The 27,276-nt window shown below is 35.8% G+C and overlaps 2 protein-coding genes across 6 annotated transcripts in view; both read left to right on the top strand.

Annotated features, from left to right (window-relative positions):
* FAP (fibroblast activation protein alpha) overlaps nt 1-6,183 on the top strand; it is a 37,333-nt gene extending 31,150 nt beyond the window's left edge. For 3 of the 5 annotated variants that reach the window (XM_083865375.1, XM_083865374.1, XM_083865377.1), the window contains 4 exons: nt 2,118-2,182; nt 4,143-4,215; nt 4,469-4,542; nt 5,883-6,183. In XM_083865375.1, the coding sequence (XP_083721501.1) occupies nt 2,118-2,182; nt 4,143-4,215; nt 4,469-4,542; nt 5,883-5,984 (314 nt within the window). In that variant the 3' untranslated portion in view covers nt 5,985-6,183. Of the gene's footprint in view, nt 1-2,117; nt 2,183-4,142; nt 4,216-4,468; nt 4,543-5,882 lie in introns of those variants that run through there. The other 2 variants (XR_014590571.1, XM_083865376.1) reach the window with 2 other exon arrangements.
* Nucleotides 6,184-16,825: 10,642 nt separating this feature from the next.
* Nucleotides 16,826-23,478, top strand: GCG (glucagon; the record flags this gene model as incomplete). The annotated part of the gene is made up of 6 exons (XM_083865531.1): nt 16,826-16,923; nt 17,307-17,468; nt 18,342-18,395; nt 19,878-20,015; nt 22,143-22,286; nt 23,323-23,478. The coding sequence occupies 6 exons, from the start codon at nt 16,826-16,828 to the stop codon at nt 23,345-23,347; spliced, it is 621 nt and encodes a 206-aa protein (XP_083721657.1). The 3' UTR covers nt 23,348-23,478.
* Between the last annotated feature and the right edge of the window lie 3,798 nt (nt 23,479-27,276).

The raw sequence follows: 27,276 nt of genomic DNA on the forward strand, positions 1-27,276 counted from the left end.
CTGCTAGCACAGACATTCCTTGTATTTATGGTGTTTTGCAAACAAAGGGGAAAATATTTGTATGACACAGGAAGCATAGTCTTCGTGTTTTCACTGGCATCAAGGGTTTTTTTAAGACATTTTTACTCATGATCACAAAATTATTTCCAGGATGCAGGCATAAAGCACTGCTTTTGCAAAAGTCCTTTAATAAAAGACGGGTTATAAAAATTTATCCCAGCATCACAATTCAAATGAAGTTTTTAAGTTCAAGCAGATTAGATGTGCACCATTGCAATCTCTACATCAGCTGAATTTTCAGGTGGCAATTAAAGAATCTTTCTGAAAACACACTGTAAAATCCCAACAGGCAAATGTACCTCCACTAAGGAAGGAAGGAAACAAGGAAGTCATGAGTCATAAGTTTTGGCAAACAGATCATGTTAACATTAGGGTGAACTGTGTTAGGGGCAAAACTACAGGATGTTACATCCTTGAGTCTCTGAGTAGTATCAGTATGTCAGAGGATGTACTGGCCCTAGAGCTTCTAAATTCTGTCCAACCCTCTTTTAGATGCACAGATGAGATCTTTTGTCAGAAGCTGTCTCACCCCCCTCCATTTTGAGTGAGAGGTAATAACAGCTGAACAGTAATAAGATGGAAAGGAAGATTACATTCAGGGACAATGTATAGTTAAAAGCATTAGATCTGTGACTGTTTTATTAAAATTTATTTAAATTCATCTGCTTTTCCTTCCTCAATAATTGACAAGCTGAATATTCCACTTAGTCATTATAATGCAATTTTGCTGATCTCTGTGGACTTGTTGTAGCTCTATTGGTAGAAGAGAGTGGAAAAATTGGCTCAGAATACTGTAGAAATGCCAGCCATTCAGAAAGAGTCTATTTTATTGAAAACTTTAGCCTGATATGGTTGTTTGACACTGTGTTGACAACAGATATTGCACATTTTCTGTTTTCATGGAATGATAAAGGATTTTGATAAAAGATAGGCTACTTAAATTTTTTTGCTACTTATATTACAAATTATCTTCAGAAGCTTTACTTGGCTGATCTGGGAGACATAGTGCACATCTTTAGCTCTCAGTGATAGCACATGTAAATGATACATAATAAACTACAGGAACAAGAGTATATTGATTAATTTTCTTTTCCTGGGAGGATTCTCATTTCTATTTTTTAATAAAATGTTTCTAATACAGTGTATCAAACTGGACAAAATAGAAAATCCCAATTCCTTAATGATTACAATGGCCATCACCTGTCTTTTGAGAGGGAAAGATTACAGCTCTTCTTTGTCAGAAAGCCTTGACTCCCTTAAATAAATAAAATCCTTGAAATACTGCAGCTTGACTGCTCAATATGTGTCAGTTACTCTTTCAAGGCAAGGTCATAAAGAAAGTAATCTTATGGTAGTAGCAGCTGCTGTGTCAGTTTTCCATAAATTTTCATAACAGCTCCTAGTTAAAATACAAATACTGAGGCAGCTCAAAGGGAGATGTTTCTACTGATTTCTTGGTGATGGATACTGTTCAGTTATTCACATTTATTTTGTCAAATCTGTTACCAGACTTTGTTTTAGTTAGGAAAAGGAATTGAACAGAGACCTGTAAAGCAATGGGCCACCTTTTCAGTTCATGCCTGCATCCTTTCCCGCTCCCCCTAGTTGCTGCATGTATATATTCAATAGGAAAAGGACAACATACATATCCATATTTACTGTTAATGCACATACAAATCCTCAGCTCATCTTTTTAAGGTGTGAAAATTTTCACACCTGTGTCATCTTTTCACCATGCACCTTTATTGGCTCATTGCCATATTCAGCTGACTTCTGGAGTTCAACCCAACAGCATAAAGCATTATCAATTAATTACCTTTATCCACAAAACCTAGATGAGTATAAAACCACTATTTCTGCAAAGATGTTTTGGAGAATGGTAAATAATTAGCCTTCATATTTGATATTTAAAATATGTTTAAATTTGGTGTGTTATGAGGAAACCAAGAACAGAAACAGTTAAACATAATTTAATTTCCTATGTGTCACTGAAGCCTTTCTGGTTTCTTTCTTTCTGTACTTTCTTTATCTGTAGCTTTATTCTTCTTTAATTTCAGCATCAATCTACACAGAACGATTTATGGGTCTTCCTATAAAGTCCGATAATCTTGAGCACTATAAGGTGAGAATTCTGTTTCTCTGCTGATCTGTCTTAAATTTGAATCACACTTCCATGGATAAGTGGAAGTGTGAAGAAAGTGGCCCACCAGCTCTCATGGTACAGTTCTTTTGTAGCAAAGCTACTGCTGTGAAATTCTTATCTACAAAATTAACTGTAGGTTTGTATTTATAAATCCCAAAAATGCTAAATGGAAGTCCTTATTTTCTTACTTGGACAAATCAGAGTCTTCTGCCAGTGCAAACCACTAGCCTAGAAAAGAACTCAAGTGAGAGGGATTAAAATGTTGATATTGATAAGGTTTTTGTTGGTACTGTTAAGCTGTGATATGCAAACTGCTTCATGCAAATTTAGCCCTCTGATAATAAGATATTAAGCATACTAAATGATCAGAGCAGTTTCCCCTGCCTAGAACAGGTTGCCATTCTTTTCTTCACATTAAAGTCTGTAGTTTCCTCTAGCAGCAGACACACACCAGCACTGGATATGGAGAGGCCTGAATTAACATCCAAAAAACTTAGTAGAAACACTCCTGTTAAAGATTTGGATTGTGTTCTCAGTACGTATTTCCATCCCAACTCAAAGAGCAGAAATGCTCAGTACCAAACAGGCCTGGTAGAGCTGTCTGGGTTGCCAGGAATTAGAGCATTCTGGGAATGGCCTGTCTTGTGCTGTTCTTTGTATGAATTGGCCCCTAGAAAAGACACTAAATATCACATCTGTTTCTGATAGTGTAGGAACATTTGTGACAGCACAGAAAGCTACCTGCTGCAAGCCAACCTTGCACAGGGACCTTTTATGGGCAGATACCATCAATATGGCACAGATTAATACTTTTTCTCCTGCTAGTGCTTTTCAGAATGCATGCAATTAATGTAAGAAAAATCCAGCATTTATTTATAGGTATTTCTGTCCTGAAGCCAAAGTCACAGATCACAGATGCACAGAATTATTTAGTTTGGAAAAGACTTCTGAGATCATCAGGTCCAGCCATTAACCTTAAACTGCCAAGTGCACCACTAAACCATGTCCCCAAGTACCACATCTACAGGTCTTCTAAATACCTTCCCAGATGGTGACTCATTCACTGCCCTGAGCAGTTAGTTCCAGTGCCTGACAACCCTTTCCTTGAAGAGATGTTTTCTCATATCCAGTCTAAACCTCCTCTGGCACAATTTGAAGCCATTTCCTCTTGTCCAGTTGATTATTGTCTGGGACAAGAGGCCAACCCCCACCTGACTAAAACATGCTTTCGAGGAGTCATAAGAGAATGTTAAGGTCCTCCTGAGCCTCCTCCTCTCTCTGGCTAAACACCCTCAGCTATTCCTCAGAGAAATCATTCTTCAGACTCTCCCCAGCTCTGTTGCCCTTCTCAGGATACATTCCAGCACCTCAGTGTCTTCCTTGGGCCCAAAAGTGAACACAGGATTCGAGGTGGCCAATAAAGGGGGATGATCACTTCTCTGGTCTTGTTAGCCACAGTACTTTTCGTACAGGCCACGATGGCTCAGGCCTTCTTGGCCACCTGGGCATGCACTGGCTCATCTTCAGCTCCTGTCTAACCAATACCCACAGGTCCTTTTCTACTAGAGAGCTTTCCAGCCACCCTTCCACATGGCCCCTTGTGCTGCACAGGGGTGGATGTGACCCAAAAGCAGGACAAAACACTTTGCCTTGTTGACCCTCAGGCTTTGGGTCATTGATCCAGATTGTTGAGATCCCTCTGTAGACACAGATATATATATATATATATATATATATTGTTTGTTTATTTGTTTTATATATATATATATATATACAGCCATATACATGGTTTCTATTGTAATCTCAAATTGATATGAAGTCACTGCTGTCATGTCAGTTCAACTGTTTGATTGTTTTTCTACTAGGTAATGAAAGCCTTTCAGCACTATAAGTAAGTGGTTTAAATTGAAGTTGCTGAACTGTTTTTTCCTCTCAACAGAATTCAACTGTGATGGCAAGAGCAAAGAATTTCCAAAACGTAGAGTATCTTCTCATCCATGGAACAGCAGATGGTGAGGTTTGCAAATGGCAGAACAAACACAGAGGCAGAATCACTTTGTTTGAAAAACATTAAGCATCTATCTTTGATTGGGTCAGGACTTAGATCTTTGGTAGATTTCCATATGACCTATCATAAGATGCTTACTTGTTCTTAGCAATGTCAACTGTATCACTTGATAATTAGTGGACACAGCTAAATGCACTATAACTTTATGCTTTGTGGTATTAACACGTTTCAACGATCTCTTTTTTTTTTCTTTTTAGATAATGTACATTTTCAGAACTCAGCACAAATTGCAAAAGCTCTGGTTAATGCACAGGTGGATTTCCAGGCAATGGTAAATAATAGACTATTTTTCATTTTGAAAAGTGGTTCATAACTTTATCAATAAGCTCATCTGACATTTGGCAGTGTTTTTAACAACCCTGTTCAACTGAACATGCTTCAAAATTTGGCAATTGCTAGTGCATTTATTATTCCTCATAAACAACTTCTCAATTTCTTCCTCAATGATTTGCCTGCTCTTTTTTTTTCCTTGCCCTTTGGATGCTAGCAGGAGTTTTCTCTTGTCAAGAATAACTTGGAGGCTTTTAAAATGAGCCAGGGATAAGAATAAGAATCCAGCTTTCTTACGAGTGTTTTTGATACCTGGTAAAAGAGGATGATGAAAGAGCTGAGTTCTGGGGTCAAATTGTCACTGGTTGTGGTAGATTCTATCTTGAATTAGACTTGCCTGCCACAGGCACAAAGTGAAACAAGCAAAAAAAGGGTGTAAGGCATCAAAATATATATCCAGAATCAGCAAAAAAATGTTCTCTGAAAAGCTTGCATGGGATAGCAGGTACAGGCAAAGAGAGAAACACATAGGCAAGAGGTTGCAGGATATAAAGGAGAAATAAACAAGGGAAATGTAAATCTGATTTCTTTTCTAACCTCTGCTTCCAAATTATTTTCTCAGGGCTAATAACAGAAGTGTTTGCCTGCTATCACACATACTGGCCTTCTGCCTGAGTCTGGCTTCAGAGGGCCATGAACTCCACAAAAAGGGATGACAGGGGTTTGTAGGCCCTTTTGTGTATCACACATTTTCTGCCTCCTTGCTGATCTTCAGCAAATCTGGGTTAAATCATAAGTATCTGGAATACTGTATGCAGTTGTAGTCATTCTGGTTCAGCCACAGTGGAATGGCAGATATTTCTGAGTTAGCATAATTCATATGTGTGTTTTATTTCTGGTACACCACTCATAAGATTCATGGCCCTGCTATAATGCAAGACATTTTGAATAGAACTTAACATTTATCTGAAACGTTGTTGCTTAGAGCCCAGTACTTATTCCTAAGCAAGTCTCTTACCCCTATTGCCCAGGCCATGCAGCAGGTCAAGGGGATTTCATCCCTGACGGCATCTCAAGGCTCTTTTGCCTGACTTGATACAACTGGCCTGTAAGTTCTGAGGCAGTAATGCTTACTTTTAAATAACAGAAGGCTTAGAAACTTTTTTTCAGCAAGAGTAATAATATAGGGAGCTGATGAAAAAAAATAAAGTTCCTCTTTTTTCTTGAGCCATCCACTTTCTTATATATAGCAATAAAATACATTTTTTGTATCGTTTAGCTCTTGCAGAATTGAAAACATAACATAAAGGGTTTATGTTTTGTTTTTGTTTTTTCTTTCAGTGGTATACTGATCAGAACCATGGAATTCCAGGCCTTTCCAGCAAACATCTCTACACACATATGACCCACTTCCTCAAACAATGTTTTTCTTTGTCAGAATAAATAGGCTACTCAGAGCATGCTAAGGCATCTGATAGATCTCTGGGAGAATGAAATGACAGCAGTGCCCAAGTTGTATAGTTTTCAGGTGAATTGATCATAGGAACTTCGAAATTTTAAACTTGATGTTTACATCCACTTTTGATACTGTATATTAGCATATGTTATGGTAACAAATGTTTTGACACATTTGATACCTGTTTGACAGAAAAAATAAAATCAGAATGTAAAAAATCTTGTGCATCTATTGCCGACTTGCTTAAACTTATATTCTGCAGTCCAAGAAAGGTGGTTCATTGAAAATGCACACTATCAGATTACTGTGACTGTATTTGTTAACTAGAACTGAAAAATGGGAAAGGACAAAGGAAGTGGTGCAAGTAGCTAATTAGCATCCTAACAAGAACCAGCTTCTCAAAATTTATTTCCAACTTTATGTAAAGAATCCAAGAAGAGATAGGAACACACAATATTTAACACTGAAGTTTGGATACTTACGGAAAGTATTGAATGTATTCAAATTTTATTCAACTCTTATTTGAAACCTTGCAAAACTTCTTAAAACCTTCTGCAAAACTCTCAATGTTCAGGTTTAAACATGAAAGCAGGACACTCATGATAACTATCATATATCATTGGGTTTTTCACCTGTAATCAGTATGTGAGCCATACTCACCTGTTTTTAATTCCTAATCATCACTTCAGCATTCGAATTGATCTCAGTGTCATTCATCCGAGAATGGAGGGGAAGGAACAAAGGATCGTGCAAGCTTTCTTTGCTTTGCTTCTAGTGAAACTATTTTAGGGAGTCAGTAAAAAATGCTGGAAGCTAATAATGACTAAAATGCTTGCATTCTTTTCATTAGTAATTAAATCAGTCCTGTCATAATATAAGAATATTAACAAGATAATTGGCAGGAGATCCATTCTAGATTAAACAATTCCCTTGTCATGTGTTTAAAAAATTTGGAATTAGTCTACTGCATAAGAACCATGGTCTTTCTGATACAATATCTGCTATTAGCTGTTGAGAGTGCAAAATAACCTGAAATAGATTGTGTTGCCTTCCTACAAAGCAAGCTGCTTTATAACTCACAGTCAGAGACCAGTTGCTGCTTCTTCATGGAAAAGCAAGGGGTTTCATTTGACTTTCTTGACAAAAACATGGGGTTTGGCCAAAATAATTAAAATGTGGAAGTGATTTGCTATGTAACAGCTTCCTTCGTTTGTTAATGGCAATATCAAATCTGATTTTCCACACATGAGAACATTCCTTAGATACATCTTTATGTAAATGTAGTTGCCAAGCTGTTTGTAATGGTTAAATTATACTTTGATGGGAACTCTTCAGAAAATACTCAATTAGTTCAGGTTTTTTTGGAAACGCTGCCAATTACGTGACGTTAATGAGCTTTTTGTTGGTAATGTAATTAAAATTCAACTGCTATAATGGCTAAAGGAAAAAATTATAGCTGTAAGAAAGTTAACATTAAGCAAATATAACATGAAGTGGGCCTAATTAGATGTTGATTATATGGTCCTATGTGCATTTGCTGCACACAACAGTAGTCTCAGAAATGTGGTTATCTTACAAATAAGGAATACAATTCAGTTGAAATACTGAGATTTAACTCTCAATTTGTTATATTGATACAGCACCATAGAAATCATTGCAATGTTGTGGTGAAAGAGAGAAAAATTAAGCTCTTATCTGACATGCTTAAAGGTTTTAGATACCTGAATATGTCAGTGAGAACCTAGAGTAATTTCCAAAAAGCATGCTATCAGTCTCACATAAGTGTCAATATATTAAGGTCATTTTCAATTTCTACACCTTTATTTTATTTTTTCGTTTGAAAATCCTCTAAGTTCTGGAAATTTGGGCATATAGATTGGCCCTTTGTTCGTACATTAACAAAATTATGCAATGGGTTGTTCACACCCTGCCCACAGGTCTGTTGTCTGAAGCTTTTGGAAGTATTTGAAATAAGGGACATTTTGGGAAAATCTCTCAAATAAAATAACAGAAGGTACCTCTTTCTCAAGGGTGGATTAGCTATTTCATTATTAATCTGCCCTGAGGTCTGTTTGTTTCCTAAAGCAATCAGATTACACATCTTCCAAACTGTTCACCATCTACATTGGCTTCTAGGCAGCAATTTTGGGGATAAAAAATTATTAAAAATCAGTGCAGTTGCTGCCAATATTTTTCCTTCATTGTTTTTCATGTTGTTAATGTCTTTGACTTACACAGTGTCCTTGCAAAAGAATGGGAATATGTCTCCAGCAGAGTGTGACATTTGCACTGAATTGCTGAAATAATGTCTACCTGAAAGCTTTATGATAGAGCAACCATGTGTTTTGATGACCTAGGAGAAAATGTCCTAGGATCCTGTGAGTGTCAAAAAAGCCCTCTTAAAAATACATCAACATCAGATTGCTGACTGGCCTGTGCTTGTAACAGGTAATATCACAGTCAATCACTAGAAATGGTGCAGAGCACTGCAAACCTACCCTCATATTATAACAGAATCACAGAATGGTTGGGGCTGGGAAGGAGCCTTGGAGGTCTACTTATCCCACTTCCCTGTTCACACAGGGCTACCTACATCCTATAGCCCAGGACTTTGTCCAGATGGCTTTTGAGTATCTAAAAGCCATCTGGACACACTACAACCTCCCTGGGCCACCACTGCCAGTGTTTGGTCACCCTCATAGTAAAAAAGTGCTTCCTTATGCTCAGACAGAACATTCTATGTTTCAGTTTTTGCCCGTTGCCTCTCGTTCTGTCATTGGGCACCACTGAAAAGAGGCTGTCTCAGTCTTCTTTGGAAGAGATCATCCCTTCAGATATTTATATATGGTGATGAGATTATCCTAAGCTTTTTTTTTCTCTAGAAAGAGAACATATTCCATTCTGCCTTGCCTAGAAACACAATCCATGTTAGAAGCATTACCCCAAACATTCACTGGACAGTTACTTGCCCCCATTCAATCAGAGAGAAGAGCTTTAAGAGGCTGCAGAATAGGCTCTTTTGTAACAGATCTTCAATAGTTCAATTTGAAAGGGCTTCTGCTGAGGTATCAAGGTGAAACTAACAAAGTATGTGAATAAAAAGTATATATAACTATATTGCAAACATGGAATGTGCTGTGTTAGAGCCAATACTAGGACACAATTTGAATTAAGTTAAGCTTTTACAAGAATGAACATTCTCTGAGTTTTGCTTCTCACTTTCAAATATTTTAGAGGATCTGGTTTTCAAACAATGCTGAGCACTTTCTGTTCGTTTCTCTTTTGGATAACATTCTCACACTTCAGATATTCAAACATACCACTTCAGACAATGAAACATGAGTCTTCAACTATGTGTAATATAAACAAGGTATCCAAGCCTCTGAAGGTGGGATATAGTTGCTCAGATTTAGGTAGAAGGCCCTTGATAAATAGCCACAAATACAGTTTTTACAAGTCACTTTCCACTATGAACCCTTACTAGCTTTTACAAATTAAAACTTGAGCTGAAAAGTAAAAATTGCTTTATTCTAGGAGCTGAAGTGTACATGAATGGTAAAAAGTCACTGATTCCACTCCAAATCTGTTTTCATCATCTACCTTATTTGTGCTGTGTGAGCTGTGCACATGAAGGAACCTGCAATCCTTATACTTCAAACACAGACCTACCTGATTTGTTTCACAAAGGATTACTGCAGCTGCAAGGAAGAAAAGGCCTGAAGAGAAATTTAGCAGAAAACCAGTCAGGTTCTAGAATATGGTTAGTGTTATATTCATTTTTCTCAGATATCAAGTCCAATTCAGACTGCATTCAATACTTCCCAGTTTGCCAGTCAGTTCCAATTACAAGGCACAGCTGTTTAGAACATTTTATAGAGTCATTTGAAGACTCTATATTTAATCTGAATAATTCATAGTATTTGCTAAGAGCATTTGGTATTACTTTCAATTATGAACATTGTCTTCTCAGAATGTAAAATAACTAGTACATATTTGGCCAGCTCTTCTGCTTGCGCAAATTGATGCAGCTCCATTGACTTGCAGTGGAGCGATTCCAACTTATGTGAGTAGACAGTGTGGGCCACAGCACGGTGACAATGACTGTGGCTCCCGAGGTACAAACTGCTCAGCATCCCTGGCAGACAGCATGGAGCTGCATGCTGTGGAAAGGCCCAGAGACCCCAAACCAACCCTCCCTTTCAGAAAGCCATTCTTGCTCCCCAAAGGGTGGCCATGGAGTTGTACACATACATAGTCACACACTGTGTGTGTTATGTACAAGCACACGTTTAGGGGTGTAACATGGTGTTTTATGTGTCAGTGTGTTTACACATATGTTCCTTCTATATTGGTTCCCATTTTCCGAAGGGGAATGCTCTTTTTTTTTATCATGTAACAAAGATAGCAAAACAAAAGGGGCTGCAGAGTCCAGCCCTCTGAAGTCACAGCTGACAAGGTTAGGAGAGAATGCTTTCTGTATAATATGAGAAAGTAAAGGGTGTGGGCCTGTAGTCATACCCCAAGATACATCCTCCTCCCTTTAGACATGTAATGGGTAATAATACAATAGTAATAAATATGTAATGAAGAAATACACAGAAGAATTTGGGGAGGTCACTGCTTTGAAAGCATTTGATGAGTATTTTTTTTACTTTTAACTGTCAAAAGCCAGCAAGTTCCTAATTCATTAAAATGTTCAAATCTTGACAATTTTAATCAGATGATGGTGCAGAAAACTTTGATAAATTCCAGATACAGTGAACCCAACCACTCTAATAGAATTATGAAAAACATGGAAATTCCCCAAAGACAGGCCACTTTCAGCTTCTGTCTCTTAGTCTGACTCAAAGCACTGTCTCATTTGAGAACAATGATATAGAGGGAGGACAGTGATGTTGCCCTTGATTTTTGCCAAGAGGTGCCAATTAACTGGTGTGTTTTAAAATGTGGGAGGAACAAACCTGAATATATGTGCATGCCTCATACACCTGATATAATTTTCTGCTTTTGTGTGGAAACTCTTGTTTACTGTGCTCCTGAAATATATACTCTATACTCAGTTACAGCAACTGAGGGTTGCATGGTTCTTGATGGAAGTTTATTTATTTCCTGTACATTTTATTTTCTGTGTACCACTTGAAAAACAAGTAACTGGTCACCTTCTAGAAGCTAGATGACCTGCTAGATACAGCTCTGTGACAGCCTGCCCAACCAGGTGCACTGAGGTGCTCTGTCTCATTTGGTGGTTTTTTTTTCTGGAATCATCCTACTGTAAAGAAGGAACTTTATATGACACAAGAAAATAAACTGAGATAAAAAGAGAAAAGCTGTCTGTTTCTTGGAGGAGAGGACATTGTCTCACGTTCCGTATTGCCTCTTTCCAAAGTGTCTTTAACTCAGCCTGTAGAGATGATTGTAGCAGTCCATGCAAAGCCTGTGGGTGTCCTGCTGGTGCAAAGGGCCCTTTGATCCCCATCTGCTGCATTGCCCGGGTACTGCAGAACGCGCTGGTGGCCTCTGCGGGAGCTGCCGGGTGACCCACCCCGAGGACTAGAAATGGGAAAAAAAAAAATAAACCATGAATCTCATAGATTGATTCAATAGCATTCAATAGCATGGAAAAATTACACTTAACAAAAATTAAATTTGATGATGCGCACTGTGTAGTGAGACAATATTTCCCTGAACCCCTACCATGGTACCAGAGCCAGGTATTTTGGATAGTGCTCTAGGAAGAATCCAGTAAATTTTGTTTCCCACTCTAATATGGTTGTTATGTTTATACACTACCTCAGCTGTATCTTATGGGCTATGCCGATCTGGCTGTGGTCAGTCAGCAGAAAGTTGTCCCACTGAAGCACATTCTTTGCCAGCTTTGAGAAGCAGGGTTAAGGGAAATAAGGTTTGTTGTAATGTGCCTTTGCCACAAACCAGATCATGAGGCGCTCTAGACTGGAGCACAGGCTGTCATTAGCATTCAGTGAGATTTCTACTGTGATTCCAGAACCTTCCTCCTACCAATCTCCCCTACCTGTCTCAGTCTCTGTGTTGTCACCGCATGGATGACCACGGCTTTCTTTGGCAATGCTGCCTCACTGGAGCTATGCAATTGTCTCCATTGAACAACAATAGTTGCTTAGAACAGGCACTATTACAAATCTCAAATATATTTTATTTCTTTTTTTTTTTTCCTTTTAGGGAATGGAAATGTGAGGAAATGGTTTTATCTTGCATAAATCTATAGGCCACTGTGTGAAACTCAATTTATAGTGAATGTTTGACATTTAGTTCTCAAGTGAGTGTGAATTTTCTTACAGTAGCATTTACAAATTTGGAATTTTACATCTAAGGCCAATAAAAACTTTTTTAAAATTTCACCTGTGCTAGGCATTGCATAGTGTGTAGCCATCACTGCAATATTTCACATCTTTTCATATTCAGTATATTGGCACAGGATTACTTGAAGAATCATTCAAGGGCTTTGGGAAAGTTGTGCTTATTTTTAACAATGGATTAGATTTATAAACTCCCATTTAAAATTGATACGTGAAAACAATGCTATTGATGTCTATAGAATCAGGATTCTAAATGTTAAATGTGGCAAATCTGAAATTGGAGAAATTGCTGCCTTGATCCCAAGCACCTTTTGCCCACTGTTTGTGATGTTAATGCCCTTCTGTTTGATATTTACTACTTTGGACATTGCTACCTCACTCCTTTTGCAAATCCATGTTAGCATTGATGTCATAAAGTAAGCAGAATGAATGTGTGAAATTGCTTGTAAAATTATCAAATGAAATGAATAGCAAATATGATGACTTTTTTTTTAAGTTGAATAAGGAAACTGTCAGCAATGATGCACTCCTGTAATGCTTACTAGAGCTGAACAGTATATATATAAGTCTGTGCAAAAGAGGCAGCTAGGCAGAGCTCAGGATCCTCAAGGCTTGCCATAGTTGCAGAAGAGAGAGTAGCTCTTTCTGCAACTGCCACGTATCACTTCAAAGTATAATAAGGTAAGATTTATATAAACTACCAGTTATTTATTTGAGAAAGCCAAGTGCATTATCTGCATTGTGTTGCCCAAAGTTTGCAATAGAGGTACAGATCTTTCAGCAAATTGCTGTTTTCTTCTGAGGTTATACTCACTGATATTTGGAGTTAATGACATAATTTAAATCTTTTGATGTATTGATTACTTCAACATAGAATGATCTGAAAAAGGGAAATCAACAGTTTGTGTTGCAGAATTAATTGAAAGAAGGAAGATTAACCATGAGAATGTGAAAGACAAGTATTGTAGTAAAAATTTAAATGAGATACACAATTATTGATTTTTATATTTTTCTCTTTTATGGTAGAGATAAGTAGTAGAGATATTTGATTAATATGAGTTTAAAATTATTCACTCCTTATAGGTACTGCCTAAATATGAATCAATGAGGGTTAAGTTAGAAGCATGGAAACAAATTCAGTGGGTTTATGTAGACACTGATTTTAAACTGTCCAAGGCAGATTGTCACTCTCTCACCCTACAGACTGTCACTCTACTGCCCCACTTTTAGATTAGTTTGTCTCAAACAACCATCATATCACTGTAAGATCAGAAAAGGAAATTTTATAGCACAGAAGTAAAAATAAAGCCTTTCAATAGTTATTATTATTGTATAAAATTTGATTTAATCTTCCATCCTACTATGGAATTCCATAGACTAGAACTCTTGGATTTTACAGAATTTTCCACAAGGCATTATAGCATGGTAGGTAAATTATATGTAAAATACATCTACCTGAAAAAGTAAATTATTTATTTCTAGAAATTATTGTTATTTGCAGACAGTTTCATGTCAATAAAAATCTATTCTATTCATTCAAGTATGTTCATATGAAAATATTTCCTTTTTTTACTGCTTTTTTATGTAACTTCATCATTTCTATTTTTCACCTGGAAGAAGATACAAATGTGACTTTTGAAAATTCTTTTTGAAAACTCAATTAACTAAGCTAGTTAAAATTGTACATAGATACAAAAAATCTACTACATCTGTAGTAGAATATATTAGAAAACTAGAAAAATCAGGTTGGTCAAGGAAATAATATTCAAATAAATATCTGATCAATATTTGAGAGGCACATTTGTTACATATTTCTGGTGGTTCAAACTGAGATGTCTTCAATTTTTCATTTTCAATCAGGAAGAAATGAAAATATTTTCATTAGTCTAATATGCATAGGAATAAAAATTATATGTGTAAGACTGGCTGTAGTTTTCCTGCACCTTGACAATAGTTTTCCATGGTTTTTAGCAGTACCTACTGGTGACCTAAATAACTTGAAGCAAATAAAATATTTCTTCTGATTGAGAAATTAATTGATTAGCCAGCATAAACTAAGAAAATACTATTTTTCTGATAATCTCTTTTTCTCTATAAAACGTCTGTATTACCAAGAATAAAATTAAAATTTCTTCTTTTAAAACTGTATCCCATTTAACTTATCAAGGACTTCTGTTGCTGGTTTGACTTACCAATAGCAAGTACTAAATGTTGAAAAAAAAAACCCCTGATGCTAACTTTTTTAAAGAACATATTTGACAAAAGGTTAATGGTTTTTGGAAAAGCTTGTTTTATTAATAAGGATGCTTGAAAATTTTATAAATATCAAAAACTGCATTTATACATATTTCTTTTTAATAATCTTCCAATTTTGATTCTTAAAATTTTAGAAAGCAGCTGAAAATGCATTTAACTTTAATCTTAATACTTAAGGAATAAAGTAGCCAGTGGAACTATTCATATCTGAAAGTTCTAAAGGCCTGAGACATTGGCGTTAGAGCCAAGATAAACTGAAATAACTGAATATCTCTTTACTGACTACACTGACTTTGAATTATTTTTAATAACTTTTATATAAAATAAAAGCTTTTGGTGTTGGATATTTCATTCCACCTCAGTGACTTGGGTTTATGGCTAATCTGGATAGCAGTTTTATAAAGCTACAGACAGCTGTAAACCAGGACTATTAAGCAGAGGAAATTTTCTTATGTATGCTGCAATAGCCAGACTTTATCTGGTGTCCAAGTCGAGTTTAACTCATTTACAGCCATATCAGCCACCAGAGGGGTCAATCAAACCATTTTGAAATGACCACAAGAGAGTCACTTCCCAAAGAACAGGCAGAGCTTTTGTTCTGTTACTCGAATCCTATGAAATGTGAAATTATGCATTCCTTGAGATAAACATTGGATGTCAGTGTTGCACCACCAAATTACAGCTCCAAACGAATCAGTGAAAACAGAGTTCAGTACTATAGCTTGTGTTTTAATAAGACTACATGACCACTGTGGTATGTGTTGGTACAATAGCAGGGTATGTTCCAGTGAAGGAGTCAACTCTTATTACCAGGACATTGCACAAGGCAGAAATGAGTCTCCAGACACTGATGAAAAAATTAGTAATACTGGCAGTGGCTTCTGGTAGAGAGGGGGAAACTGACTCTGTTACTTAATAGTAAAATCCATCAGAAAATATTATAGTCACACATTTATTTTCCTGAGTTTGATCAATATTTGACTAAGATTTTGATTGCCTCAAGTATTTTGATACTGATACAGGGGTATTCTAGTTAAACATTCATATTATTCAGAAATATTCTCTTAAAAATCAGGCCTCACAAAGTACCAGTCCAATAGATTCTTCCTAACCATTGGTAAAACGCCTGCCAAGAGTCAAGCTTTTCATCTCCAACTATAAGTTACTTTAAAACAGATGGAAGGAACAGGTTTTGAAAAAAAATCTGCTATGAAGGGGCAGACTTCTTGGGCAGAGAAGTCCTACAGCAGTAAGATTTTTGATGCGGGAGATTGCCTTTTCTGAGGTGTTCCTATAGCCCCCTCATTTGCATTGCTCAGTGCAGAGCCAACTCTCAATCTCAAAATGGAGTAATCTGCACCTCCACTTCACATCATTCCCTCACAATTTTCTAAGACTTCCTCCAGCCCATATTATATTTAAATTCAGCCTATTGTGACCAGACATTACAATAGAGAAGATATATATTTTCACTCAGACTGCCTTGTTTTATAAATCATTGAGCTCCAATAAGTAACTCCTGCAGTGTAGACACAGGAGTAGGCACAGATTGCATTTAGTGGGGAGGGTGTTTACTTTGCTACCACTTTACTTCAAGGCACTCATGTGTCCTATCTCCCTTTGTTTTTCAGACTGTATCATAAACCTCCATAGGAAAATGCCATGAATGGCAAAGGGCTTTTCCAAATACACAAGTATCAGCCCAAGTACATGATGAAATTATTTCCAGTAACGTTTTGCTGATGTGAACTCATTGCAACTTCTATAAGAAGGAAAGGATGGGGAGCTGCTAATGTGACAGTATTCTTGACAAAGATTTGCTGTGTTTTTTCTCCAGTGAATGATTTGGGGGAAAAAAATCAGTCACATTGCTACCGCCAGTTTTGCAATAGAACAGTATTACAGATCTAGTGCTTGCCATCAGCAGAACACAGAGAAAAGGAGAGAACAGACCTTTATCCTCACATTGCAAAAGACAGTGAGGATGTACTTGGTTTCAGCTCTCCTTGCATTCTAGAATACAGGCTAGAGCCTAAAAACTGGAACAGAGACTACATCTTTTGAATGCTTATCCAAGTCCCCAAAATGTCATCCACTGGACAGAAAACCCACCCTAGAAGGTTCTTTATATTTGTCTTCAAGTTTAGATCAGCACTAAGAATGTCTCTTTTCAATGCAATTGATTCAGACATATGTAAACATTATAATTTTATTTTTTATTTCTCTTTTGATAGACAATGAAAATGAAAAGCATTTATTTTGTTGCTGGTCTCCTTTTAATGATAGTACAAGGCAGCTGGCAAAATCCTCTTCAAGATACAGAGGAGAAGTCAAGGTAAATTCTTTAGACTAAACTTTTCCAAATACTTGGCCTGAAGTTTGTTTTCTTACTCTTTGAAACCAAATATACTATGATTTAAAGATAGCTTTCCTCACTACTTGGTCTACCATTGAAATTGACAGGGTTTTAATATTGCAAAGCTTAGCACAGAAATTTGTGATATTAAAACAATAGTTACCTTCTTTATCCAAGAGGACTGTGTAATTGTGCAGTGTCCAGTCTACTATACAGATTCCTTTTACCAGACAGCTACTGATCAATATGCCACTTGCTTTCACTTTGTGGGAGTAAAAAATGGTATTTTTAAAAGAAAAATCAATGCACCTGTAGACTGTACTGCAACCATTGCTGATTAACAAAGTGTAAACTTTTCACAGATCATTCAAAGCTTCCCAGTCTGAACCAATAGAGGAATCTAGACAGCTGAATGAAGTGAAACGCCACTCACAAGGCACATTCACCAGTGATTACACCAAGTACCTGGACACCAGACGAGCTCAGGACTTTGTGCAATGGTTAATGAGCACTAAAAGAAATGGGTAAGCATTCTGGTGACAGTGATACAGATCTCCACACATAGAAACAGCCAAAAATCTAGCTAATTCATTTTCCTGGCATCAGCTTCCCATCCCAGATCATGGAAAAAACCCCAAATAAGTAAAATACTTAAGGAAAATTTATATATACAATCATAAAATCATTTAGATTGGAATGGACCTCTAAGATCATCAAGTCCGGATGTTAATAGAATATTAATATGTTATTAGAAATGAGAACCATGCAAAATCAATCAAAAGGATTTGGCTAAATCAAAGTGCAGTATCTGATATGCCACCTAAAAAGTCTGTCTCAGCCTCTTTGGGGCAGATTTTCTCAGTGAATCAATTAAGTTCAATACAAATAAGATATATAAATATAATGTACAATTCTGGGCCATTAGGCCTTAACAAAACTTTCCTACCTATAAATGCTCTAATCCTGATGTTTCATTTGTGAAAAGGCAGCTGAAGTGTAAGTCTTGTTGACCACTGGATAATTTACCAGTATCATCACTATAAATTGGCATGGCCTTTTTCAAATACACTTTGATTAAACTCAAGCTAGCAAGCTGAGAGCAAGAATAATGTACAAGTGTGTCAGTCTTGTGTTCTAGAGAAAACCTGTCCAGAAAGAATCCAAAAATCTATTATAGTAATGCTTTTAAATCTCTATGGAAATTTTTAACATTTAAAATAACAATTTCTACACATTTTACTAATTTAAATTCATATGTCTGAAATATAGTGAATATAATATTCATCTATCAGTCATGGGGATTTACCATAACATTTAAATAATGACCAATAAAAGCTTATGCAGGTTCTGCAGTGAACTGTTAATAATGATCTAACGATTGTGCAATTTCACTACAGCCAACAAGCACAGGAGGACAAAGAAAATGACAAAGTCCCTGACCAGATCTCAAGGTATTCTATTTGTCACATTTTGTTATTCAAAACCAGTTTGAGTTCATTTTCCGTTAAACAAGAAAGAGAACAACTAGTATTCTTTGCAATGTTATCACAATCAAAGAAATATCAATCAAATACATTATTCCACACCTGATTTTTAGTAATCAAGGAGAGTAGAGAATAACATAAAAAGAAAAAAATTGGCATAGAGAAAGGCTGAAGAAAAAAAAATAAAAACAAAAACCACATTATATTGAAGAATAAAAAAACCATTGAGAGGATTAGCAAAAGGAAGATGGCCAGGAAAATTTGCAGAGAGGTGATTAAATATGATGCAATGTTCAGCCCTCAGCACTCAATCCCATGTTACATACATAAACCACTTATTACAGAAAGGAGAACACAGGACCTTCTGAAGGGCAGAATTCTGTTTCTTGACTCTGTTTTTGGGAAAGGGTTAGAGAGACTGGAAATTTTAAATAAATAAAGGGGAAATAGAGTGTTATTGCAAAACAGACTAAAATACCTATATTAATATGTCTCCTCTTGTCAGAAAATTGAAAAAAAGATAGCCCAGATCACAAAGATCCTTACGTTCACACTGTCAATATTAATAACAAATTTGTAATAATGTTTCCGCTTCATTGAAACAGCATATCTCAAAAAAATTAACATTTCATTAAAAATGTTCCAAACAACTCTAGTTAGCATGCTGATGAAAAGTGCAGATGGTACTAAATTAGGAGGAATGATGACATCCCAAGAAAAAAAAATAATACAAAGAGCTAGATTTGGGCAGAAATTAGCAAATTCTGAAACAAAAATGCTAGGGAATTTATTCATGGAAAATATATTCCATGATATGTCTACTTCTCAGTGGAGTTTGCCTTCCCAAGAGCCACTGTAACATAATTTTGTGCTATATCAGAGAAAGAACCACAGTGAGATGTAAGGAGGGAGAAGACAATGTCTTTAATAAAATGGAGTTGATCAGGCTTGAAAGTTTTCCAAGATTATGACTTGGTCAGGGTGATGATTAAAAAGGTGTTCATAAAACAACTCAAAATGGAAATTTGAAACTAATTAAGTCTCAATAGTTTGGCTCAAAATAATGGAGGTGAAGATAGGGAGAGCATTTAACAAAGGGTAACAAAAAGCACATCTGTATAATACAGTACAGTTTCCAGCTCATACTTAATTAGACTAGTAAAAGACCATTCCAAATACAGCTGTAATTGCTTTCCACACCTGAAGGGAGTTGTTCAGAACTAGTTCAGGAATCTCTGCACAGAGCTACATTGCATAATACAGGCAATACCTTCAGAACTGAAACCTAACAAGAAAAAACATGTCAAGATCAATTTGAGGTGCAAAAAGAACCCCTCTCTCCTATAGAAATGGTAGTCTGGCACGTGGGAAATTTAAATCAATAGAGATTGTTTTAAAAATAGTTAAATTCTTATACAGTCTGCTCCTGTGGTACTTGTCTTCTTCCAGCAATGCAATCTCCAAGCGTCATGCTGAATTTGAGAGACATGCTGAGGGCACCTACACCAGTGACATCACCTCTTACTTGGAAGGTCAAGCTGCCAAAGAGTTCATTGCTTGGTTAGTGAATGGACGAGGAAGAAGAGAGTAAGAATCCATCCATTCCTATTATTAAATTGTGCCTAGCATTTGGGGTTAGAAATCACGTCTGATGAAATTTTGATGTGTTTTTGATCAATCTTGCTGTACTTCATGTCTTTCTTTTGTATTAGAAGATATTCTGTTGATGATTGACTACCACTTTACATTATTAAGTTCATATGCAGATTAAAACCTGTTCAGTATGCTGTTACATTCTAAAAGGTCAAGTTTTATTTAAGATTAACACATCTAAAACTAAACCAGACCTTCTTCCTCTAACTACCACATTCTCCTTTCACATAACATTGCTTATAGTCTCCTTAACTATCATTGAGATTACTCAAGTCAGTGTCATCTTAAATTACCTTCTCTTTTTTCCTTTAACAGTCCATCTTTTACTCTGCAATATTTCCAAGATAAATGTCTACCAATGTCATCAGGTGTACTCTATGTGCTGATGATTATTCCCAGCAGTAACTAATAACTTCTTTTCCTCTTCCCATGCATCTCAGTGTCTCCCCAAGCTGCTGCTGCCATAATAACTATCATTTGCTATAACTTATCTTCCTTTTTAAGATGCCTCTGATTCTTTTGCTATGGTTTGCAGTTTCCTGGACACAATACTCCATCAATGGTTTTACCTTCCTATGATTTCTTTCATTTCTGTCTTGTTCTCCACATACTCATTGCAGATTTCTATCCCATCCACTTCATGTACTCCCTCATGACTTTACATCTTTTGCCATGATTGTCTTACACTTAGAATGGCATTGCCTTCAGTCTCCTGCAGGCACCTTCTGCTCATCTATTTCCAACTCTGCATGGTTAGGAGCTACACCATGCAGCTGCACTCTCCACCTTTTAACTGTTCTGTACTTGTTTGTGCCTTTAGACTGTAAGCTCTTTGGGGCAGGGATTTCAGCTCATCCTCTGAATAAATATTCTACCAGCTGTAAAGTATTATGTAAGTCTCTCACATTACATAAAAATAATAATAAATAATAATAAAATACAATCTGTAAGACAAGATTGTGTGTTGTAGTTAAGGAAGACTAAATAGGTAAAAGTTTTGTAAATATTGACAATTTCCTGAAAAAAACCAGTTAAATAAATTAGGTCAGTTATACAGAAAAGGGAAAAGCTGGTTCCCCTTCCTAGTTATGGTCAGATTTCCACTTGTTTTTATATCATGTTTTATTTTCATGAACAGAAATAGGGTATTTCTGTATCCATTTGAGAGAAATACAACCTCAACTGGACTTAGAAACCTAGACGGGCAAATAATTGTAGAAACCCTTCTGCTTTCCAATATTTAGTACTATTTTTGGTTTAGCTTGTATATAGTCTTCCTTGAAATGAACCAGTCTGCCTGTCATTGGATCCAGGGCCCAGGATGCTTCAGCATCAGTCCTCCTTAATGAAACCCATCAAAATCCTCCTGTATTTGATGGGATGAAACAAAAGAGGAAAGTTTTCTAAATCAAACTCTGGTTTAGATAAACTGATTTTTCCAGCAGTGAAAAAAGAATAGAACAGAATAAAAAAGTGACTCCAAGTACAAAATGCAACATTCTATGATTTTACACTAAACAAGCACATAGATTTTATACAGGTACTTTAAGTGAGCTATTTCAAACACCCTGCCCCCCCCAAAAAAAAAAATTGCTGCTCTTAATAATTCTTATTAAGAATAAGAATTCTTATGAAATATAATTTTAAGTAAATAAATAGGCCTTATGTCCAAATAAAACAGAAAAAAAGTATGAAAAATTGACTGTAATGTTTTAGTAGTGGTATTCCTTAAATAACAATTCTTAGTAAATGTACTGATCCCTAATCTACATGGCAGAGACATTGCAGACTGAGGTACATTTTTGAATGTATGGCTTTTTCAAAACCGTTAGAGAGGAGCTGAGGCTCATGGGAAGGAACATGTGTCTGTTTTGAAAATAATGCCTCAAAAGATGTTCTGACTTGCGTCGTGCTACACTGAGCCATGAGATCAGGCTCAACCCCTAGGTCCTTAAAGTTGCAGGGAATGTGCAATCTATTAAGAAGGCCTGTAAGAAGGCCCTTTAAAATGGTTTGTTTGTTTTGATCTGTTCATTGTTGATAATTTTTTTACCTTTGAAGTTTCCCAGAAAATGCTCTTGTGGCTGAAGAAATGGGTCGAAGACATGCAGATGGCACTTTTACGAGTGATATCAACAAAGTCCTTGATGACATGGCTGCCAAAGAGTTCCTAAAATGGCTAATTAACACAAAAGTTACCCAAAGGTGCCTGAATTTTATACTTTTCTTAATATACTGATGTTTAAAATGTATTTGTCAGACCTGGGGAAAATACTAGTAATTTTTCTCTTAACTATTGATAGATCTGTAGTACAGTACAAACTTTGTTACAGACATGAAGAAGGATAGGACACTAAATGGAACTAATTCCAAATATTATTTGAATTTTTATCAATGGTGAACCTCTCTAATAATTTCCTATTTAACTTGAAAGTAGTTTTGCTACTGAAAGTTACCAGAAGTAACATCATATTAAATTACTGAAAAATAAAACTTTGATTTGCATGGACATTATAAAATCAGAAATATTTATTGGTAAAATCACACCAAATTGATTATTCTTTAAAGACTGTGATATAAAACATTGCCTTAAAATGCAGCTGGTCATTAGGGAACAGTGCTGTAATCTGAGTTCCTGTCACATGACTCTTTAGGAACCCTGCTTTAGTTCCCCTGTGTATAGGCAAAGCAGCATTTTCTAAATGAGCGCTGCAAACAGGTCAATATTTGGAAAATATTCATTAAAATTAACCAAGCATTTAATAAATAATTAAAGGCCAACTCAAGACACATGTGAGGGGACACATTTTTTAAAATGTTGGATATCCCCTTTGCATTATTAAAACACTCAAAAATACTTGTTGATTTTGGAAATCTGAAAAAAATATTGTCTCAAAAAATTTAGAAGATGTCGTTAAAATAGGTTTTATTAACATGTTACTATTTTTATGTTTGTCATTCAGCATGGAAACAAACAATTTAGGAAAAGAATCTATTAGAAACTACTAAAATGCTTCTCCTTTAGGAATAATTGTTTTCAATCTGTTATTAAAGAGAGGCATTGAGAGGTCTGTGGAACTAACATCTGCTCACTCTTAAACAGAAAAAATATGTTCTACACATATTTTATAAATCTTGGGAGACTTCTATTTCCTAATTGCTGCTGCTTTTTCTCTCTCTCTCTTTTTTTTTTTTTTTTTTTTTTTTTTTTCTTTTTTTTTTTTTTTTTTTTTTTTCCCAGAGACCTTTTGGAAGAATACCAGTGAAAATGCAGAATAAAATGGGATAAATGAAGATCCTCGTTTCATCAACTGCCAGTTATTAAGAGATTCACAAATCTGTATTCTGTCATTTACATTTGGTGTAACAAAGCTATGTCACCTTGCATGCCAGGAAATAATTGTACTATAGCTTAGTGTTGCCAAAGGTTTATATATAGAAAAACTGTTGTCTTAGGGATGGTTTTCTTAACAGCTTTAAGACTGTGAAAGTTCAATAACTTCATATTTTCCATTTATTAGGACTAAAGTAACTCCATTTATATTTAAGGATAAAATTATTTTTCTAAAAAAAATTACTTCTACACACAAATTATTCAATCAATATGTGTTATTCATAAGGGACTGGCAGTTACAAATGCCTGAGAAGTGAATATCCCTCTTAAAACCTTTGTTATAAAAAGGCTAAGCTTTAAGGATATTAAATTATAGCCTTAAATAAAATTTTTTCAAGCTTCATTTCTGTTGATTGCTCATGTGTATATGCCATGTTCCTCCTTGCAGTCGAATTCATTTTATTCTAATATTTTAGTGTCACTGAGATCTTAGAAGTGATTGTTTGGAATGATAAAACAAACTCAGCACTGTTTTGTCACGTTTTCTCCAGAAAAGAGCTGTGTGAACTTTGAACTATCTTTAGGTGAAAAATAAGTCATATAAAATGAAGCTAGAGGGGGAAACGTGACTGAAGAGACAATTACTCTTCATTAGCATAAATTCTGGCTCAGAATAGGACAGCTTTGAAAAGTGTTAAGTGCAATATACTCCATAAGTGTGGGAACTGCCCCGGAACTTCTTCAAATTTTCTAAGATTGCCAAGTCAAACCAACTAATCTCTAATCTGTGTTTCATTCCTTCCTTCCTTCTTTCTCTGAGAATCACTTTTATGTGCTGATACCTCCTGCTTCCAATGACTTCTCCCCTTGCTATTTTAGCAATATACCAGGGATCTATATCAAATATCGTAAAGAGCAAGTAGTTTAAGAGAAATCCAATGTTTTTAACAAGTATCTAGTAGAAGTTGATATGAAACAGGACCATTGTTGAATCAGAATTAGTACCTATAACCTTTGCTAGGAATAAAATTTTTGTGGGAATAAGTTTTTTAAAAGCATCTGAAACTTCTACTTATAATCTAAAATCTCTGGGAAAATATTGGATCATTCTTCCAAAGTGCTATAGCAATGAATATTGTGTAATTTCAGATCATGTGTAATTTCAGATCAGAACAGATCATACCCAATTTGGCACCTTGATCACCTTCTTGACAGCAAAAGAAAGCTGTTCTAACATCCCAACTTTGAACAATTTAAACTCAATAGAATCTTGCACTAAAAAGAAAAATAAAACTAGAATCCAAAATACCACTGGAGATAAGAAAAAGGAAAAAAAAAAAAAAGGTGGTGGCTATATATACATATTATTTGTTTATTTAATCCCATTTGTATGCAGTGGTTTGGGTCCAAGTGGAACTGGAAAAGATTCATTTATACACAGTTGGATACATATGGTCCAGGATAAAATGGTAACTCTTCTGTTTCCACAGACTGAACAATTGCCTTTGAAATACTTTATTTCACTTTGTCCAGGATATTTTAGTGTTCTGAAGGACAGGATTCCTCAGTTACAAATCCATTTTTCTGTGGTGTCTGTTACCAGGGATTTTGAGCCCCTCCTCATGATGGCTTTGTCAGCTATGAAAATAATGGGCTTTCCTCACTTTTACAAATAATATGCTTTAGGAACAGAGGGATATAAATTATTTTCTCAAGTTCATGCAGCTTGTCTGGAACACAACAAAAACATTTAACCTCTGATTTTCTAGAATACTACAGAAACATTTAACCTCTGATTTTCTAAGTCCCAATGTAAAGCATGAATCAAAAGTAACTCTTTCTTCACAAGTGAGATAAAGCTGAGCTTGTAATCAGAAATATCAAACACATGTTTCAGCTCAACAGGACCAGGATTTACATATCCTGAAATCACAGAGCAAGTCCATATGGCACCAGTAATAAGGTATGCCCTGGATATTTCTCACACATGCTACATGAAATTCAGTGAATAGTATAAATATAGGGAGAAATAAGTCACAATCTCTTTGTCTGTACCACACAGTAGCTGGAGTCCTCTGGGTATTGCACATGTGCTGCCTTGAACTTCCAGGTGGCCTTATACTTAAAAGTGCTGCCACTGTATTTTATTTGCTGAGTGTGCAGCATCTTTCCTCTTCCGTGGTATTCATTAAGTATCTGGAAAAATAAGCATATTGCAGTAAAACAAGACAACTACTTGGAATTCATACAAAAAAGAAAAAAAAAAAAAAAAAAAAAAAGAAAAAAAGAAAAAAAGAAACCTGAGAAATGATATTCTAACCATTCAACTGTGCTCAGAGGACATTTTAAAATCTGTAGTTCCCAGGAAAATAATTTTCTAAAGATAAACACATAAACTTGAAAGAACTAAGAGACAGCTGCTACTAACCACATTGAAATTGTTGTCCCAGTGACACAATCACATAAAACAGGGATTTTTCTTTCTTGATTTTCAGGTAACACTTTCTTCACAATCCCCTCAAATAGAACCAATGCAAAAATGTGTTACAAAACTGTCATGCCATTTCAACGTTCAATGCAAAGAAAAAATGAAACTCCACTATTCAGTGAAGCCACTGAATCCGTACAAAACTTTATCCAGCCCATATTTGGTCTCCCACAGCAACACACTGAGAAATCTGGAATATATCATTGCACCTGCAAAGTAAACTGTACACATTTTAGTCTTTTTTTTTTTTTTTTTTTAATTCTGCAGAGAGCTTAAGTTTTCCATTTTTGCAGTTTGACTCTTCCAAATATTTCTGGTGGAAAGGCTCAAATATATAAACAGATGTCTAAAAAAGTCTTTAAGTTTTACTGAGGCTAGAAGTCTTAGGAAGACATTGCGTCTGGCAGGTCCACCAGCTGTTTGGGAAAGTCAATCTCAGGCTGAAAGCTCTACTTTCATTCTTTTCTAGTAAGTAGGTCTTTGCAATCATGTAACTTTTTTATGAATACAACTGTCTTGAACCTACAAAATGAAGCTACAGCTTCTCAAATTCCATCCTATAGCAGCCACTGCTGGATACTCATTTGTTTAATTTCTTGGCATGGTGCGAATACATATCTGATTACAAAAGAACACCACAGTATAAAGTAACTTGAAATATTTAGCTGGATGAACTTTTTTAAGTCTCAGGCTTTCACAAAAGACAATCTGAACCAGAGAACAAGAACCGGAAGGACAAGAACCAGAAGCACGGCCATAACAATAATTTTTGGGATCATGGGTGTTTTGATCGGTCAGGAGGAACTTGAGAGGTATTTCAAGTTGTAGAGAATCACTGTTAGGAACTATTACAACTAAATGAAAAACATAGTCTGCTTTACTAACACTTACTGTATCAGTCAGGTTGTTCTGCCTACAGATTTGGGCCCTGTAAGTCTCTCTGGCATGACCAGAGTCAGAGGCACTTGTAGGTTACTAAAAATTTGATCTAGACATAGGAACCCAGATTTACCAAAGGCACTTCAAATTGTCTTCCCACAGAAACCAGCAGTAGCCAGCCATATGCATTGACAGTATTGCTTCTTTTTTCTCCTTAGAATTCACCACTGAGAGACTTAAAAACATGGCAGATAATCTCTCAAAATATTACTAATCTGCAACTTTGCTATAAAAAGCTACAAATCATTCAGGTGCATTTTTTCACAAGACTGACAGAATTTGACTGCTGCATTTTGTGACATTGTGATGATCACGACTTAAATGTTTAGGGGGAAAAAAGCACAGATTGGCTGAATTATATCTATATTGTGATTCCTACTCACTAGGAAAAGGAAAATTCACCGTAGGGTGAGGGGTGGTGGTGTTTTGTTTTC

The sequence above is a fragment of the Zosterops lateralis genome (assembly GCF_965231275.1).
Source record: "Zosterops lateralis genome assembly, chromosome: 7".
In the NCBI taxonomy this organism is placed as follows: domain Eukaryota; kingdom Metazoa; phylum Chordata; class Aves; order Passeriformes; family Zosteropidae; genus Zosterops; species Zosterops lateralis.